The 20685-nt window shown below is 41.5% G+C and overlaps 1 protein-coding gene across 8 annotated transcripts in view; it reads right to left on the minus strand.

The window, feature by feature from the left end:
* The window catches only part of ESCO1 (establishment of sister chromatid cohesion N-acetyltransferase 1), a 72675-nt gene that overhangs the window by 39283 nt on the left and 12707 nt on the right, over positions 1-20685 (minus strand). For 5 of the 8 annotated variants that reach the window (XR_640295.4, XM_021929849.2, XM_009192498.4 and 2 more), the window contains exons 2-5: positions 19449-19579; positions 8116-8218; positions 5755-7874; positions 395-509 (exon numbers count right to left, since the gene is read on the minus strand). Coding sequence is in view for 7 of the 8 variants with exons in the window: in XM_021929849.2 (XP_021785541.1) it covers positions 395-509; positions 5755-7284 (1645 nt within the window). In the remaining variant the exon portion in view is untranslated. The remainder of the gene's footprint in view (positions 1-394; positions 510-5754; positions 7875-8115; positions 8219-19448; positions 19580-20685) is intronic. The other 3 variants (XM_009192500.4, XM_021929847.2, XM_021929848.2) reach the window with 2 other exon arrangements.

Consider the following 20685-nt stretch of genomic DNA (forward strand, 5'->3'; position numbering starts at 1 on the left):
TCTCCTGCCTCAGCCTCCCGAGTAGCTGGGACTACAGGCGCCCGCCACCTCGCCCGGCTAGTTTATTGTATTTTTTAGTAGAGACGGGGTTTCACCGGGTTCGCCAGGATGGTCTAGATCTCCTGACCTTGTGATTCGCCCGTCTCGGCCTCCCAAAGTGCTGGGATTACAGGCTTGAGCCACCGCGCCCGGCCTACTTAGGTACTTTAAACAAACCAATCAACAGAAGTAATTCTGAAACAATGGGTGATAGTCATGATAATCACATATATGAAAAATATAGCAATGGTTAAAAAGAATGTCACAACCCTATTTGGTATATAACATTTTCTGTAATACTGACAAAAACGTCACTGAAGACTATGAAATCCAAATAATATTTCCAAAGTATTACCTGGAAATTTATTCTCTCCTGTATCAATTTTTGCTTGACTGAGCAGAGTTGAAACAGCAGTAACATTTTCCACTGGACTGTTTTCTAGCTTGGATTCCAAACATTGGCTGAAATTCTGAACACACATAATTCAAAATTTTTACATCAACTTTGCGTTTTATCTAAATACACTTTCAGTAAATTTTAGCATACTAAAAAAATTTAAGATACTTTTTATTTGGAGTAATTCATATAGACATGAAGTCTCCCCATGATCTTGCTACAAGCTACCCTCTCAGCATCAGAGCCCATTATTACCCTTCATGCTAAATTTAAAAACAAGGTACAGCAGTGTATGCCTGTTGTCGCAGCTACTAAGAAGGCTCACTAAGAGGGGAGGATCACTTAGGCCCAGGGGTTTGAAGCCAGCCTGGACAACATAGTGAGACCCTATCTCAAAAAAAGGAAATACCTCTCCCACATATATATTCAATAGTTTCCTGGCTCTGTATCTTTTTTCCAAATTTTGTCTGTCTAGACTATAAGGTCCAATATGGTCATCACTCCCACGTCTAACTAGTGAGCACTTAAAATGTGGTATCACTTGAGATGTGCTGACAGCATAAATCACACCAGATTTTGAAAACTTAAGCACCCAGCCGGGCACAGTGGCTCATGCCTGTAATCCCAGCACTTTGGGAGGTCGGGGTGGGTGGATCACTTGAGGTCATGAGTTCGAGACCAGCCTGACCAACAGTGACCAACAGTGAAACCTCGTCTCTACTAAAAATACAAAAATTAGCTGGGCATGATGGCAGGCACGTGTAATCCCAGCTGCTCGGGAGGCTGAGGCAGGAGAACCACTTGAACCCGGGAGGCAGAGGTTGCAGTGAGCCAGGATAGTGCCACTGCACTCCAGCCTGGGCGACAAAGTTAGACTCCATCTCCAAAAAAAAAAAAAACAGACAGGTTAAATAAAAGATACTAAAATCAATTTGATCTATTTCTCTTTACTCCATTAATGTGGCTACCAGATAATTTTAAATTATCTGGTATGTGGCTCACTTATATTCCTACTGGATAGTGTTGATCCAGAATACCTTTCCCCCTGTATAAATTCAACTCATTGCTCCTCTTCCATAAAGCCTTTCCCAGTCTTCTCTACCTGTTCATCTACTTTGTCTAAATCTCTTTCATGTGCTTATCACTTTTTATTTTCAATCAGTGATTTGTGTCTGACTTACCTATAAATCTTAAAAGCAACAACCATATTATATTTACCTTTTTATTCCCAATAGCCTTTAATTCAGAACCTTGCCAAAGCAGATACTCAATTAGTAAATAACAAAAGAAAATGCTTCAGGCCGGGCGTGGTGGCTCATGCCTGTAATCCCAGCACTTTTGGGAGGCCGAGGCGGGTGGATTATGAGGTCAAGGGATCGAGACCAACCTGGCCAACATGGTGAGACTCTGTCTCTACTAAAAATACCAAAAAATTAGCTGAGCATGGGGCTGGGTATGGTGGCTCACACCTGTAATCCCAGCACTTTGGGAGGCCCAGGCAGGCGGATCACCTGAGGTCAGGAGTTCGAGGCCAGCCTTGCCAACACGGTGAAACCCCATCTCTACTAAAAATACAGAAATAAGCATGGTGGCAGGCACCTGTAATCCCAGGTACTCGGGAGGCTGAGGCAGGAGAATCACTTCAACCCGAGTAGCAGAGGTTGCAGTTAGCTGAGATCACGCCACTGCACTCCAGCCTGGGAGACAAGAGTGAGACTTCATCTCAAAAAAAAAAAAAAAAAAAATTAGCTGGGTGTGGTGGCGGTCCCAGTTACTCATGAGGCTGAGGCAAGAGAATCGCTTGAACCCGGGAGGCAGAGGATAGAGTGAGCCAAGATCACACCACTGCACTCCAGCCTGGCTACAGAGCAAGACTCCGTCTCAAAAAAGAAAAAAATACTCCAAACTCCATCAACAGTGGCTATCTCAGGGAAACGGAAATGGAAACTCCTTAAGGGCAGGAAACCTACCCATGTTCTATAGCCCTAGCACAGCACCTTGAACATAGCAGGCACTCAAATATGTCCTGAACCAATATGGTCACATTTCCTGATCACTCTGTGACAGTGGTCAAAATGTTGAGATTAGCGAAAAATAACTGGAAACAATCTGAATGGTGAAAGTCTTCTTTTTCTTTTGAGAGAGAGTCTCACTCTGTCACCCAGACTGGAATGCAGTGAAATGATCACAGCTCACTGCAGCCTCAACCTCCTGGGTTCAAGAAGTCCTCCTGCCTCAGCCTCCCAAGTAGCTGGGCCCACAGGCACACACTACCACTCCTAGATAATTTTTAAATTATTTTGTAGAGATGGAGTCTCACCATGTTGCTCAAACTGGTCTAAAACTCCTCGGCTCAAGAGATCCTTCCACCTCAACCTCCCAAAATGCTGGGATTACAGGCATGAGCTACCGTGCCTGACCCAAGCTGAAAGTCTTTTCATAGAGGAAAAGATAAACTTGTGGTATATTCCTATACAGTTTTAAAAATACCCATGTATCAATAAGCATCTAATATAATGTTGATTACACAAAGTCAAGTTACAAAAATATGTATGTGTTAGTATTTTTGTAAAACACTGAAACACAAACAAAGCTAAGTATTCTTTATGAATTTATACACACATAAAATCACAGAAATAAAAACTGAAAAGATCTACATCCACTTTAGGAGCACATTTAACTATGGGGAGTCAGGTAAATGGAATAAAGAGTTGCAGTCTTTGGCCGGGCGTGGTGGATTGGGAGGCCGAGTTGGGTGGATCACAAGGTCTGGAGATCGAGACTATCCTGGCTACTACAGTGAAACCCCGTCTCTACTAAAAATACAAAAAATTAGCCCAGCATGGTGGCGGGCACCTGTAGTCTCAGCTACTTGGGAGGATGAGGCAGCAGAATGGCGTGAACCCAGGAGGTGGAGCTTGCAGTGAGCCGAGATGCACCACTGCACTCTAGCCTGGGCAACAGAGTGAGACTGTCTCAAAAAAAAAAAGAGTTGCAGTCTTCAACTACACCTGTAATGTACCTTTTGTAACTTTAAAGGATTTTTAGTAATGTTTTTTAAATGTTAACTTTTGTCAAATCTGGGTGGTAGACATATGAGAGTAATGTTAATCTCTGCTATATTCTAAATGTTTGCAATATTCTAGAATTTCAAACCATAAGATTTTTAACATAGCAACAAGTTTCTTCGGATTTTTTTTTTTTTTTTTTCTGGAGACAGAGTCTCACTCTGTCACCCAGGCTGGAGTATAGCGGCGTGATCTCAGCTTACTGCAGCCTCTGCCTCCCAGGTTCAAATGATTCTTCTGCCTCAGCCTCCTGAGTAGCTGGGATTACAGGTGCGCACCACCAAACCCAGCTAATTTTTTGTATTTTTAGTAGAGATGGGGTTTCACCATGTTGTCCAGGCTGGTCTTGAACTCCTGACCTCAGGTGATCCAACAGCCTCAGCCTCCCAAAAGTGCTGGGATTACAGGCATGAGTCCCCACGCCCAGCAGGATGGTTTCTTATGATGTTCCTCCAAACAGAGGGGCTGCATAAATTTAAAGTATCTTTCAGTAAAGGCAATGTTATCAAAGGTCAAAATAATGTGGTCTACGTAAGCATCTTTATTCTAGCATAGTTTACTACAAAGGAATGAATTAGATTTCATATCCATCAATATACTCTCCATAAACTGTCTGCCTTCTAAGTTCTAACAAGCATTTATGCAGCAAGGAGTTAGAAGACACACTCTACAACTGTATCTGGAGACACAATCCATAAAAAGCCACTACATCTCTGCAAGAAGCCACACTTATTACTCACACTACAACTCACTACTTATTTCTAATTACTATCACTGACTGGTAAAATCTCTCTGAACAATCATCTTTTAATTGATGCTTGCATTCCTATCTATACAGAAAATAAAATCTGAGAGTACAATATGGTGTCTTCTCCCTTTAAGAAAAATAATAGACACTGATCTATTTTCATGGCTTCTGGAATAAAGCCCAGACTCCTAACTCACATTTGCTCCTAGACAAAATGTCTCAAAAGAGAACTTTAAATCACTTGCAAAACTTTGAGGTGATTTGACTTTTTTCTCTATTCATGATGACTTTTTTTGCTCAAATGATTTCTAATGTTCGGAGTATGTTGTTTTAGAAAGAATGCTGGGCTAAGAGTTAGAACACCTGGATCCTAATTATATTTGTGCCACCAAACAAGTTGCCTAAATCATATTCCATTCTCAAGTTTTCTCATTATAAAATTAAATAGTACAAATAAATGAGTTAGATCTATGTTAGAGTTCCAGGGTTCTATGCATATAAAATTTCTGCTTATTGGTTTTATGTATTAGTAGCCTACATATAATTTATTTTAGAAAGAAAAGGGCTCAGCTGCTTTCATAAAGTTTAAAACTACTTTCTTAGATAATCAAAATTTATTCCAGATACAAGATTCTGGTTTTCAATTCACTTTGCCATTTCAGAGTCTTGGCCACTACAATTTTATTCTTAGGCTGAAGACTGAATTATTTATACCTCTCAGACATTCTACTTGCCAACTATTCAAAACAGTCACACAAGTCATCTCCTTAAAGATGTTTAACTTTTAAGTTATATCCAGTAGGAAAAAAGGCTGTTTAGTCCTAGTTGAAATTAATTTTAATATTTAGGTCAAAAGTAGTCCCTAAAGGCCAGGTGCAGTGGCTCACGCCTGTAATCCCAGCACTTTGGGAGGCCGAGGCGGATGGATCACCTGAGGTCAGGAGTTCAAGACCAGCCTGATCAACATGGAGAAACCCCTTCTCTACTAAAAATACAAATCAGTCAGGTATGGTGGTGCATGCCTGTAATCCCAGCTACTCGGGAGGGTGAGGCTGGAGAATGGCTTGAATGAGGGAGGCGGAGGATGCAGTGAGCCGAGATCGCGCCACTGCACGCCAGCTTGGGGAACAAGAGCGAAACTCCATCTCAAAAAAAAAAAAAGTAGTCCCTAAGAAATGTACTTTCTATGGTTATAATTAATAGGAAAATCAGTGTGTTAAATTTAAAAGAAAAGCTGGAATTCACCAGGCTTATGCTTACATAAAATAAAAATGAAGAGTAAAAATGAAGAAACAATGAGAAGCACCCCAAGTAAATGTGAGACATCTAAAGTTCTATCACAACAAGACTGGGTTAATAAAACTCTCGCTAACAACTTAACAGGAGACCTTAACAAATGACTCTTCAAACTTTTATGACTTGATTCTTATGCTAAAATGTTATAGACATTTCTTACAGAAAATATTTAGGCACCTCTATTGTGCATAATAAAAACAGATTACCTTATTTGATGCTGAATCAAAAGAATGTTTCATCTGATTATCCAATGGTGGGTCAGAAGGTTTTATCTCATTAGCCAAATGACAATTTTCAGGAGCCCTTTCTGTGGTTTTATTAATTTCTACTGTAATATCATTAATTTTCACTTCTTGAGAATTAGTTTCTTTCATTTCTTCCTGCTGGCAAGTTATATTTCCATCATGTGGCTTTGTCCCTAAAAATGTACTTTGAGTCACTGGATGATGCATTTCTAAAGCTGGTGGTGAAAAACTGGTTCGTAATAAGCCTAATTTAGGGGAAACTTGAGAGTCCAACTTATTGTGCTGCACAGAGTTAAATTTTGAGAGTTTAATTTTAGTCCAGTTGGAGTTCTTCTTGGCTGAACTATTTATTCCATTTAGTATACATTTCACAGGCTTTGATTTTCTACTTGGGAAAAAACGATTACATTGCACATCCTGATTTGTTTCCTTCTGATGAAGTATTTGTCTTTCAACATTGGTCTCTTCCAATTTTATTTCCGTGGGCTTTTCTTCCTTTACACTTTCCATTTGTGAAGATTCCTTTTTCACCTCTACATTATCTGACTCAATTTCACCAGCAATTTCTTCACAGAGCTGGAGAATACTACCTCGTTTGCTCTTTCCTGCTTGCTCCAGGTCATTATCACTTTGTTCAGGCACTGATGGCTGTGGACTTTTTGGGAGTGTTGTGTTAGTATTCACTTGTGTATGAACCGACTTCTTTATCTCATTCTTTTTCGAGACCACTGAAGCAGCCATTTTTGATCTTTTCACCTCAGAAGTTACAGGCACAGGTTTAGCTTCCTCTTTTCTAGTAGTCTTCTGAGGACACTTTTCAGATCCTTGTACACACCGAGAACTACAAGCACAAGCTGTCTGATGTTCTACCTTGCGTTTTTTCCCTTTGGGGGAATCTATTACTTCATTAATTACTAGATGTTCATCTTCTTTAGAGTCAGACTTTACTTCCAGTACTTTTCTCTTCACATGTTTCTGACTTGTTTTACTAGATTTACTCTGAGTACTGCTACACTGCTCTTTTTTAGTTGGTGGCAAACTCTGTTTAACTGCTTGAACTTGACCCTGAATTTCTCTACTGCGTAAAGACCTTCTTGAAACCTCTGTTAATTGTTGTAGCCTTTGTGATCTCCGGTTAAGCTGTTCATTTGCTTTAGGGTTTTCATGCACGAATTTTTTCTGAGATAATTTCTTTTTTGTAGATTCTTGTGAATGTCCCCTCACAGTCACTGTATTTTTATTAATGGATTTGGTAGCTTTATCAGTAAACGCTGCCTTTGATGACCTTGTACTCATGCGTGTTTCCAATTCTGGCTGATTTATTTTACTTTCATTGGAAGATTTAGCCTGTGATTTTGTAGTCTCCTTTGGACCTGATTTTTTTGCTAGATTCTTTTGAGAATCCTGAATTTCTGTTTCTGAATTCTTATCTTCACTTTTTTTAGTAACTTTGGAGGAATTCTCTTTTGATTTCTCCTGAATGGACATCATTCCTGAGTAATGACTTTCTTTTCTGTGTAATTTTGAAGAGGATTTTTGTGTCCTGGTAGGCGTGAATGCTGATTAGCTAGTATTATTACTGAGGAGCAGGTATGAAAAATCAACTTTAACTGATGCTGATACACATTTTCAACAAAAATACTAGTTTGCTTCAAGTAAGGTTTCTGTCATTCCTAGAACATGAGAAAAGCTGGCATGAATGCTAAAAGATACTTGCTTTACTTTGGACAAGGTAATAAAAATTTGAGGAAAATTTAATTTGATTATTTTTAACAAGTTTTTTTATGAAAAGAAATTTAATTCAGGTTCGAACTGTTTTGTTAATTTTTTAATTAATTTTGGTTTCAGGCCTAGCCCTATTACTGGGGAGTTATTTATCAGTGACCTGTTTTGATAAAATTTTTGAAAACTTTTTTCTTCTGAAGTCTACAGTTATTGGACTTCGATTCACTTGAAACATGTCTTATGGCTAACACGTTTCTTTCCTTGTTTGCTGAGTCTCTTGGTTTGCAGTTCTTATCTAACCTCCTTTGTTCAATAAAATATTCTATTAATATAGATTTCCTTTTGTGCTGCCATTTCTGAAAAATTAAAAAACAAAAATAAAGTTTTGTACAATCCATGAAATATGGCAATGCTAATACTACACAGAAATAACCTTGATTTAAATAAAATCTAACTCCTCCTTTTGAAATATCTAGTCTGTACCCTTAAGGCTAACAGAACGAAGTATCCCAAGTATATTCCTATGAATAATCAATAACTTGTCTTATATAAGCATAGAATAGTTGAAAATCAGTGTATTCCTTGAGGTATACTTACAGTTTTTGCCCCACAACATAGACTCGATGTCTCAGCCACCATAACTCATGAAAATTAGACAAAACCATTCCTTATAATATGCTCTTAACACATCACACAGCACCTGAAAGAAAAAGGGCTTTTTTAATGTTTAAAAGGACAAAGGAAAGATGTAATCATCCATTCAGCTCTCATCAAATATTTAACACTCCATAATTTCATCCTGTCCTACCATTAGTCATTATTTCCTCAGAGCTCACATTACACAGAGCATTTAATTTTAGTATTTCTAATTTGCAGTCAACTATATGCAGCCAATAGACTAGTAAGCATTCATTTATATTGTGGAAAAAAAGTTTTAAAAGACGAAAAACAATTCATAATATAAGCATAAAATGGGGTAAACCAATAAAGTAAAATCCTACGTGGGGGAAAAACCAATGCACATAGATAACTATATACATAGAAAAAGACTGAAATACAGTCAAAGGAAGAAGATTTAAGCACACACATTTACCTCTATTCCCATTCAAACCCTACTGGAAAAAAAAGCAATAGAGGAACTAAAACAAGACCCACTTGTGGTGGCTCACACCTGTAATCCTAGCAACTCCAGAGGCTGAGGAAGAAGGATCGCTTAAAGCCTAGAGTTTGTGACCAGCCTGGAAAACACAGCAAGATTCTGTCTCTACAAAAATTAAAAATTGGCCAGGCATTGTGGCATGCACCCACAGTCCAGGTTACTTGGGAGACTGAGACAGGAGGATTGTTTGAGCCCAGGAGTTGAAGGTTGCAGTAAGCTATAATCATGCCAGTGCACTCCAACCTGGACAAAAGAGCGAGACCCCATCTCTAAAAATAAGTAAATAAAAAGCCAAGACAAAGCCATAAACCCAAAGGATACAGAACAAGTGAGTACATGATAAAAATTTAGAAGTACAGATGCTACAGAGAAGGAAAAATAACTGACTTAGTAGACTCAAGAAAATCTGAATCTTCAGGTAGAAATGTGGAAAGCTGAGAAGATCTATTTATACACCAAGACTCAGGAATTGGCAGTATCAGACTCCATAGAGATGGGGATAAAAATGGGACTCAAAAGGCCAGGCACGGTGGCTAACACCTGTAATCCTAGCATTTTGGGAGGCCAAGGCAGGTGGATCACGAGGTCAGGAGTTCAAGACCAGCCTGGCCAAGACGGTGAAACTCTACTAAAAATACAAAAATTAGCCGGGCGTGGTGGTGGGTGCCTGTAATCCCAGCTACTTGGGAGGCTGAAGCAGGAGAATCACCTGAACCCGGAGGCGGAGGTTGCAGTGAGCTGAGATTGTGCCACTGCACTCCAGCCTGGGCGACAGAGCAAGACTCTTGTCTCAAAAAAAAACAAGAAAAATGGGACTCAAAAAAGCAGATAGGGCTGGGCACAGTGGCTCACGCCTGTAATCCCAGCAATTTGGGAGGTCGAGGCAGGCGAATCACTTGTGGCCAGGAACTCAAGACTAGCCTGGCCAACACGGTGAAACCCTATCTCTACTAAAAATACAAAAAAATTAGCTGGGCGTAGTGCTGCATGCCAGTGATACCAGTTGCTCAGGAGGCTGAGGCAGGAGAATCACTTGAACCTGGGAGGCAGAGGCTGCAGTGAACTCAGATTGTGCCATTGCACTCCACCCTGGACAACAAGAGACTCCGTCTTTAAAAAAAAAAAAAAAAAAACAGGCTAGGAGTGGTGGCTCACACCTGTAATCCCAGCACTTTGGGAGGCTGAGGCAGGTAGATCACAAGGTCAGGAGGTCAAGACCATCCTGGCTAACACGGTGAAATCCCGTCTCTACTAAAAATACAAAAACTTAGCTTGGCCTGGTGGCATGCGCCTGTAGTACCAGCTACTGGGGAGGCTGAGGCAGGAGAATTGCTTGAATCTAGGAGGCGGAGCTTGCAGTGAGCCGAGATCGAACCACTGCACTCTAGCCTGGGCGACAGAGCTAGACTCCATTCCACACACAAAAAAAGAAAAAAGCAGAGACTCCCAGATTGCCATTCCCACTACTAGCACTCAGAAGACTAGAGGTATAAATCTCTAGGAGTGAAACAGAAGGTCTGCAGGCTCAACACAGTTGAGGATGCACAGTTGAGGATGGAAGTATCATTATCGATAACAGAAGAAATAAATAGGAATATACACACCGATTGCTGAAACTCACTCTGTACATTCAAAACCCTCTTTGCCTACTCACCAAGGCTCCTAGAGGATAGCTCCTAGAGGCTCCAAGCATACACCTTCTACTAAGGAAATGGAAATACTATGTTCTGAAGATGAGTACTACCGAATTTGGCAAGCCCTAGAGAAAATACCTAAAAATATTGATAACGTCTACCTATAATCACTAAGACACAAACACAAACACACACCCTATAGTCAGGAGTCTACCCGCCACTCTACCATCCAAATACACACAATTTCCAATCACTTTTAACCATGAGCAGTTAAACAAGAATCACCACAAACACAAGAAAAACGTTCATACGAAGAAAAAACAGGAAAAAAGTAGCTTTGAAGAAAAAATTAGAGACAAAAACTAAAAATAAGCTAATTTGTCAAGAAACAGATATACAAGAACAGCATACAAAAAAGAACTCTTGAAAATTAAAAACACTATAAAAAAAATGAAAAAGTCAACAGACACATCAGAAGGTAAAGATAAGGAGCTCTCCTATAAAGTACATCAAAATGACTAAGATGGTACATGGGAGGAAAAAAATAGGAAAACTAGAGGACAAGCCATGAGGTCCAACAGGCCATTAACTGGACCTTTCAGGGAACAGAAAAAAAGCACTGGGGAAAAAAAAAAAAAAATTCAAGAACTCAAGAAATTTTCCTAGACCTGAATGACATGAGTTTCCAGATTAAAAGGGCCAAGACTGCCAGGTGCAGTGGCACGTCTATAATCCCAGCTACTCTGGGAAGCTGAGGCAGGAGGATCACTTGAGGCCAAGAGTTCCAGACCAGCCTGAGTAACAGAGCAAGATCTACCACAAAAAAAAAAAAAAGAAAGAAAGAAAGAAAAGAAAAAAAATGTTTTTTTGAGACAGAGTCTCGCTTTGTTGTCCAGGGTAGAATGCAGTGGCACAATTTCAGCTCACTGCAACCTCCACCTCCCGAGTTCAAGCAATTCTCGTGCCTTAGCCTCCTAAGCAGCTGGAACTACAAGCATGCACTACCACACCTGGCTACTTTCCCCTGCTTCCCACCAAGATGGAGTCTCACTCTGTTGCCCCAGCTGGAGTACAGTGGCACAATCTCGGCTTACTACAACCTCCACCTCCTGGGTTCAAGTGATTCTCCTGCCTCAGCCTCCTGAGTAGCTGGGATTACAGGCACGTGCATGCCACCACGACTGGCTAATTTTTCTGTATTTTTAGTAGAGATCAGGTTTTGCCATGTTGGCCAGGCTGGTCCCAAACTCCTGACCTCATGATCTGCCTGCCTCAGCCTCCCAAAGTGCTGCAATTACAGGCATGAGCCACTGCGCCTGGCCTTTTTTGTATTTTTAGTAGAGATGGAGTTTCACCATGTTGGCCAAGCTGGTCCCAAACTCCTGACTTCAAGTGATCCACCCACTTTGGCCTCCCAAACTGCTAGGATTACAGGCATGAGCCACTGTACCTGGCCAAAAAAATGTTCCAATAAGCTGAGCATGGTAGCACATGCCTACAGACAGGCCCAGCTACTCAGGAGGCTGAGGCAGGAAGATGACATGAGCTCTGGAGTCTGAGGCTGCAGTGAACTATGATAATGCCACTGCACTCCAGACTGAGTGACAAAGACACCATCTCTTTAAAAAACAAAGACAAAAAAATGGGGCCAGGCATAGTGGCTCACACCTGTAATCCCAGCACTTTGGGAGGCCAAGGCAGGTGAATCATGAAGTCAGGAGTTCAAGACCAGCCTGGCCAACATGGTGAAACCCTGTCTCTACTAAAAATACAAAAAAATTAGCTGAGCATGGAGGCAGGCACCTGTAATCCCAGCTACTCGGGAGGCTGAGGCAGGAAAATTGCTTGAACCAAGGAGGCAGAGGTTGCAGTGAGCTGAGATCATGCCACTCACTGTACTCCAGCCTGGGAAACAGAGTGAGATTCTGACACACACACACACACACACACACACACACACACACACACACACACAAAGCAGGGAGGGGACCTAAGAGTACCTAGAACAACGGATGAAAAAAATTTATTTATTTATTTTTTATTTTATTTTATTTTTTGAGATGGAGTCTCGCTCTGTTGCTCAGGCTGGAGTGCAGTGGCACAATCTTGGCTCACCGCAACCTCTGTCTCCCAGGGTCAAGCAATTCTCCTGCCTTAGCCTCCTGAGTAGCTGGGATTACAGGCATGTGCCACCACACCCGGCTAATGTTTTTTGTATTTTTAGTAAAGATGGGGTTTCAGTGTATTGATCAGGCTGGTCTCGAACTCCTGACCTCAGGTAATCCAACTGCCTCGGCTTCCCAAAGTGCTGGGATTACAGGCATGAGTCACCACGCCCAGCCCAAAAAAAATTTTTTTCAGTCTTTCTATGTTTCTGCTGGCAATGAGGAAAAAAACTTTTTAATTTTTAAAAAACCTATCATAAGGATAAAAAGATGCCTCTCAAATTTCTAGAGGGGGAAGAATTCTGACCACTTACAGATGATTAAGATCAGAATTACAACAAACCTTCCACAGCAACACTGGAAGCAAGATAATGGGAAAATTATTCAAAATGCTGAAGAAAAATTATGTCTCAAGTAGAATTCAATGCCCAATTAAGTGTGGAGTCTAGATAATTTTCAGATATGCAGGGTGTCAAAAAATTTAACTCCCAAACATATTCCTCTGGGGTCTACAAGAGAATGTGCACCAAAAAAAAAAAAGTGTTAAAACAAAAAAAAAAGGAGGGAGTTCAGAAACCAAACAAAAAAAAGAGACTGCACGTGTGTAGTTACTGAAGTTTATATGAATAAATATAAGTATAAATAAGTTAGTTTAAGAATTACTATTGGCCAGGCACGGTGGCTCATACCTGTAATCCCAGCACCTTGGGAGGCCAAGGCAGGCGGATCACCTGAGGTCAGGAGTTCGAGACTAGCCTGACCAACATGGAGGAACCCCATCTCTACTAAAAATACAAAATTAGCTGGGCATGGTGGCGCATACCTGTAATCCCAGCTACTCGGGAGGCTGAGGCAGAAGAATCTCCTGAACCCAGGAGGCGGAGGTTGCGGTAAGCTGAGATCGTGCCATTGCACTCCAGCCTGGGCAACAAGTGCGAAACTCCATCTCAAAAAAAAAAAAAAAAGAATTACTTTCTGTGAGTAATTTTTTACTCACGCCCAGCTAATTTTTTGTATTTTAGTAGAGACAGGGTTTCACGGTGTTGCCCAGACTGGTCTCGACCTCGTGAGCTCAGGCAATCTGCCTGCCTCAGCCTCCCAAAAAAAAGTGCTAGGATTACAGGCATGAGCCACCACACCCGGCCAAGAATCACTATTGATAATACAGATATACAGTCACTCTTGATTGTCTACTCATGCCAATAAAAGGAATGACCTGGCAGTTAATGAACTGAGGATATTTTCAAATATATTTTTCAGGTTTCAGAATGCACAAACCAAAATCAAGTATCATGCTTTATGGAATTGCACAAGTCTTCCATTAAATTCAGCAAGCAAAGCTCTATCTATCTAAACAATAAGATGAAATACATAATAGAAAATACCACATGCCATTTATAGCAATACACAGACATGCACAAACGTACACAGACATGCACAAACGTACACAAGCACACACAAAAATCAACTTAAAAAATAACATGGTAGGCCGGGCGCGGTGGCTCACGCCTGTAATCCCAGCACTTTGGGAGGCCAAGGCGGGCTGGTCACAAGGTCAGGAGATCGACACCATCCTGGCTAACATGGTGAAACCCAGCAACTACTAAAAATACAAAAAAATTAGCTGGGCGTGGTGGCGGGCGCCTGTAGTCCCAGCTGCTAGGGAGGCTGAGGCAGTGAGGCAGGAGAGTGACATCAACCCAGGAGGTGGAGCTTGCAGTGAGCCGAGATCGCGCCACTGCACTCCAGCCTGGGCGACAGAGCGAGAATCCGTCTCAAAAAACAAAAAAAGGGGAGATTTACACTGATATTAAAATACACTTAGCTGTAATATTTAACAGTTTAGTTCCAACATACCAATTTGTAGAGATTAACAGAACAAAACAGATTCTAAAAACAGGCCTGAAATACAAAATTAGCTGGGCATGGTGGTGGGCACCTGTAATGCCAGATACTCGTGAGGCTGAGGCAGGAGAATTGCTTGAACCCAGGAGGCAGAGGCTGCAGTGAGGTGAGATGGCACCATTGCACTCCAGCCTGGGCGACAGAGCAAGACTCCATCTCAAAAAACAAATAAAAAAAATAAAAATAAAAACAAAAATAAAAATAGGCCCTAATCCATCAGGGAATTTAGTACATATAAAGGTGGTATTCATTTCATTCATTTCAAATTAATGAAAAAAGATTACTCAACAACTGCTGTTAGCTGGGCACACACACCTGTAATAACAGCTACTCCAGAGATGAGGCAGGAGGATAGCTTGAGCCCAGGAGTTTAACACCAGCATGGTCAACATAGCAAGATTCCATCTCAAAGAAAAATTTATTAATCAGAGTTTGAGACCAGACGGGGCAACACAGTGAGATCTCATCTATACTTCAAAAAAAAAAAAAATCAGCGAGGCATACTGTGTACCTGTAGTCCCAGCTATTCAGGAAGATGAGACCAGACTGGTCAACACAGTGAGATCTCATCTATACTTAAAAAAAAAAAAAAAAAAAAAATCAGCGAGACGTGGTGTGTACCTGTAGTCCCAGCTACTCAGGAAGATGAGATGGATGGATCGCTTGAGCCTGGGAGATCAAGGCTTCAGTGAGCCGTGATTACGCCACTACACTCCAGCCTGGGCAAGAGAGACCCCATCTCCAATAAATAAATTAATTAGTTAATTAATTGGTGTTAGAAAAACTGGGTAACCATCTAGGTAACCTATTCTAGTTTATGAATAAGAAAATGTTCAAGAAAAATGTTTTAATCATTAAAATAAAAACATTAAAACACAGATTAAAGTATGGGAAATCTTTTTTTCGCTCTTGTTGCCCAAGCTGGAGTGCAATGGTGCAATCTTGGCTCACAGCATCCTCCACTTTCCGGGTTCAAGCGATTCTCCCGCCTCAGCCTCCCAAGTAGCTAGGATTATAGGTGCGCACAACCACATACGGGTAATTTTTTGTATTTTTAGTAGAAATGGGGTTTCACCATGTTAGCCAGGCTGGTCTCGAACTCCTGGCCTCAGGTGATATTTCCGCCTCAGCCTCCCAAAGTGCTTACATTACAGGCATGAGCCACCTTGTCTGGCCAGGAAATCCTTAAATATTTGTTTTCACAGTGAGAAAAGCCTTTTAAGCCTTGTCACAAAATTCAGAAGCCAAGTTTGAAGGGCAAAACTGAGGAAAAATACTGGCAAGAAATAGCAAAAGCTAATAAACAAAATATATTTACAGGGAAATAACTATAAATGGCTGGTATAATAGATAACAAGATAATAATACAAATTAAAACCAACACAAAATATCATTTTTCACCTATCAGACTGGCCAAAGATCAAGAAGTTTAACAATACACTCTTGGTAAATGTTTGTGTCAGGTACCTTACATTACTAAAAGTGATTCAATGTCTATGCAGGATAATCCACCTATCAAAATTATAAACGCTAATTTTCAAACAGTTTCATTTCAGGCCTGGCGCAATGGCTCACACCTGTAATCTCAGCACTTTGGGAGGCCAAGGCAGGCAGATCACCTGAGGTCAGGAGTTCAAGACCAGCCTGACCAACAAGGAGAAACCCCATCTCTCCTAAAAATACACAAAATTAGCCAGGCATGGAGGTGCATGCCTGTAATCCCACTACGTGGGAGGCTGAGGAAGGAGAATCGCTTGAAGCCAGGAGGCAGAGATTGCGGTGAGCCAAGATCCCAAGATCGCACTGTTGCACTCCAGCCTGGGCAACAAGAGCGAAATTCTGTCTCAAAAAACAAAAACAGTTTCATTTCCAGGACTTTATATTAGTTATACTTGCACAAGTGCATAAGACACATGCAGCTACAAAACTCATTGCAACAATGTTTCACCAAAGATTGAAATCCGAGGCCGGGCGCGGTGGCTCAAGCCTGTAATCCCAGCACTTTGGGAGGCCGAGACGGGCGGATCTCGAGGTCAGGAGATCGAGACCATCCTGGCTAACACGGTGAAACCCCGTCTCTACTAAAAAATACAAAAAACTAGCCGGGCGAGGTGGCGGGCACCTGTAGTCCCAGCTACTCGGGAGGCTGAGGCAGGAGAATGGCATGAACCCGGGAGGCGGAGCTTGCAGTGAGCTGAGATCCAGCCACTGCACTCCAGCCTGGGCGACAGAGCGAGACTCCGTCTCAAAAAAAAAAAAAAAAAAGATTGAAATCCCTCGCCCAACAAACAACCATCACTCTAACACTGTTTATAGAATTGATGATACATTTGTACAACAGAATACCATGCAATCACGTCAAGGTAGAGCTGAGATTCAAATCAATTCCAGGCAAAATTCCTACAGGCTTTTCTTTTTAATAGATCTCTAGGTCCAATTTTTATTTTTATTTTGAGACGGGGTTTCTCTCTGTCACCCAGGCTAGGGTGCAGTGGTGTAATCATAACTCACAGCAGCCTCAAACTTCTGGGCTCAAGTGATCCTTCTACCTCAGCCTCCCAAGTAGCTAAGACTACAGGCATGCACCACTACACCTGGCTCCCACAGGCTTTTTATACAGAAATCGACAGCCTGATTTTAAAATGTGTATGAAAATGCAAACTATGTACAATAACCAAAACATTTTTTAAAAAGAGCAGAACTGAAATACTAACACTATCCAATTTCAGGATTTACTATACAGCTACAAAAATCAACACAGTATAACAATCACAAGACACAGAGATCAACAAAACAGAAAAGAGAACCCAGAAACAGACTACACATGTATGGTCAGTTAATTTTCAACAAAAGTGCCAAGACAAGTCAAAGAGGGAAAGAAAGCCTTTTCTTTTCTTTTTTTTGCGGGGGGATGGAATGTCCCTCTGTCGCCCAGGCTGGAGTGAAGTGGCACCATCTTGGCTCACTGCACCTCCGCCTCCTGGGTTCAAGCGATTCTCCTGCTTCAGCCTCCTGAGTAACTGGGATTACAAGCGCACGCCACCACGCCTGGCTAATTTTTGTATTTTTAGTAGAGACAGGGTTTCACCATGTTGGTCAGGCTGGTCTTGAATTCCTGACCTCATGATCAGCCCACCTCAGCCTCCAAAAGTGCTGGGATTACAGGCATGAGCCACTGCACCTGGCCCCAGAAAGTCTTTTCAACAGATGGCGCTGAAACTATTAGATATCTAAATAGACAAAAGAGGTTGGGCACAGTGGCTCACTCCTATAATCCCAGTACTTTGGGAGGCCGATGCAGGCGGATCACCTGAGGTCAGGAGTTTGAGACTAGCCTGGCCAACATGGTGAAACCCTGTCTCTACTAAAAACACACACAAAAATTAGCCAGGTGTGGCGGTGGGCATCTGTAATCCCAGCTACTCGGGAGCCTGAGGCAGGAGAATTGCTTGAACCAGGAGGCGTTAAGTTGCAGTGAGCCGAGATGGCACTACTGCATTCTAGCCTGGGTAAACGAGCAAGACTCCATCTCAAAACAAACAACAAAACAAATACACAAAAGAAAATGAACAGTTTTATGCACAATAACCAAAATGTGAAAACAACCCAAAAGTCAGGTGGATGGATAAACAAAATCAACAGAAACCATTCAACAATTAGTAGAAACAGCCAGGCACAGTGGCTCATGCCTGTAATCCCAGCAGTTTGGGGGGGCCAAGGTGGGCAAGTCCCCTGAGGTCAGGAGTTCGGGACCAGCCTAGCCAACATAGCGAAACCCTGTCTCTACAAATACAGAAAACTTAGTGGGCGGGCACCTGTAATCCCAGCTACTCAGGAGGTTGAAGCAGGAGAATTGATTGAACCCAAGAGGCGGAGGTTGCAGTGAGCTGAAATCATGCCACTGTACTCCAGCCTGGGCGACAGAGTGAGACTCTGTCTCAAAAACAACAACAACAAAATCAACAGAAACAAACTACTAATAGTAAACAATATGGATGAACCTTGCAATCATTCTGAATGAAAAAGCTAGACACAAAAGAGTACATACTGTATGATTCCACTTTTCATGAAACTCTGTCTTATAAAGGCACTAATAAAAAAGAAAAAAAAAATTCTAGGCCAGGCAGGGTGGCTCACACTGTAATCCCAGCACTTTGGGGGGCCAAGGCAGGCAGATCATGTGAGGTCCGGGGCCTGAGACTAGCCTGGGCAACATGGTGAAACCCCATCTCTGCTAAAAATACAAAAATTAGCCAGGCGTGGCAGCGAATGCCTGTAATCCCAGCTATTCAGGATGCTGAGGCAGGAGAACCGCTTGAACCCAGGAGGCAGAGGTTACAGTGAGCCGAGATCATGCCACTGCACTCCAGGCTAGGCAACAGAGCGAGACTCTGTCTTAAAAAAAAAAAAAAAGAAAAGAAAAGAAATTCTAGAGAAAGCAAACTAATCTACAGTGACAAAAAGCAGCTCAGTCATTGCCTGGGATCCAGAGTGGAGAGAGAATTAACTTTTGGAGGTGACAGAAATGTTCTATCTTGACTGTAGTGGTGATTCCATGAATATTTAAATCTGTCAAAAACTACCAAATTGTAATTTTAAGAGAGTGCAGTTTATTATATATAAATTATGCTTTAATAAAGCTGTCCAACAAATAGCGATATAAATTATATGAACTTATGACTAACAAACATTATTAAACCAAAAAAGCAAAGTGCAGAAGAGAGAATATAGCATGTCTCCCTTTATGTAAAGAGAGAAATGGGAGATGGTGGAAGGAAGAAAATATACAGAATCATATGCCTGTTTATGCATAAAACATATCTGGAAGGAGACACCAACTAATAATAGTGATGATGTTTAAACAAGAGAATTACTAGACCAAGTGCCAGGAGTATGAGAAAAGCTTACTTTTCACTATATACCCACTGAAATGTTTTATCATGTAGACATACAACCTTGTTGAAAAATAAAAATGTAAGTTAAAATTCTCTGAAAATATAAAGTATATTTGGCACACTGATCAATCATCTTGGAAGATACTAAATCATAAAATTATACGCCACTTACCTTAAAGAAATAGTATATCACCTTTTTCTTCAAGTTGATTGATGGATGATGCTTCTAATGAATGGTACTTCTTATCACTTCCTGTATGTTTAATCTTTAAAAAAAAAAAAAACTCTATAGCCAAAGACAGTCTGTTGAAAAAAAAAATAAGAATACAAAAATATCACTATTAATTGATACATTAAAACAACTTAGATGAAGCTAGACTAAAAAATGGCCGAGTCAGGTGCAGTGGCTCACCCCTGTAATTGCAGCACTTTGGGAGGTGGAGGTGGAAGGATCACTTGAGCCCAGGAGTTTGAGACCAGCCTGGGCAACACAATGAAACTCTGTCTCTTCAAAAAATACAAAAATTAGCCTGGTGTGGTGGCACATCTGCAGTCCCAGCTACTTCAGGGACTGAGGTGGGAGTATCACCTGAACCCAAGGAGACTGAGGCTGGCAGTGAGCTGTGATCCAGTCTGGGTGACACAGTGAGACCCCCATCTCAACAACAACAACAACAAAAAAACCTGTGATGATTTTTCACTATTATATGCAAAACATTACACAACTGCTGTAATTCCAGCACTTTGGGAGGCTGAGGCGAGGGGATCACGAGGTCAGGAGTTCAAGACCAGCCTGGCAAAGATGGTGAAACCCCGTCTCTACTAAAAAAATACAAAAAATTAGCTGGGTGTGGTGGCAGGTGCCTGTAATTCCAGCTACTCATGAGGCTGAGGCAGAGAACTGCTTGAACCCGGGAGGCGGAGGTTGCAGTGAGCCAAGATTGCACCACTGCACTCCAACCTGGGCAACAGAGCCAGACTCCGTCTCAGAAAAAAAAAAAAGAGAAAGAGAGAGACTATGTCTCTCTGTGTTGCCCAGGCAAGTCTCAAACTCCTGTCCCCAAGTGATCATCCCATCTCAGCCTCCTGGGGAGCTGGGACCACAGGCGCATGCCACCTAACCGGACTAATTTTTTTATTTTTTGTAGAGATGGGGTCTCCCTGTGTTGCCCAAGCTGGTCTCAAACCCCCCGGGCTCAAGCCATTCTCCCACCTTGGCCTCCCAAAATGCTAGGATTACAGGTGTTTGAACCACTGAGCGCAGCCTAAAAGAATTTTTTTTTATTGATACACAATGATTGTACATATTTCTGCAGTATATGTGACATTTTGATGCAGACATACAACCATGTAATAATCAAATCATGGTAACTGGGATAATTCATCACCTCAAACACTTATTACTTGTA

The sequence above is a fragment of the Papio anubis genome, chromosome 19, assembly GCF_008728515.1.
Source record: "Papio anubis isolate 15944 chromosome 19, Panubis1.0, whole genome shotgun sequence".
NCBI lineage: Eukaryota > Metazoa > Chordata > Mammalia > Primates > Cercopithecidae > Papio > Papio anubis.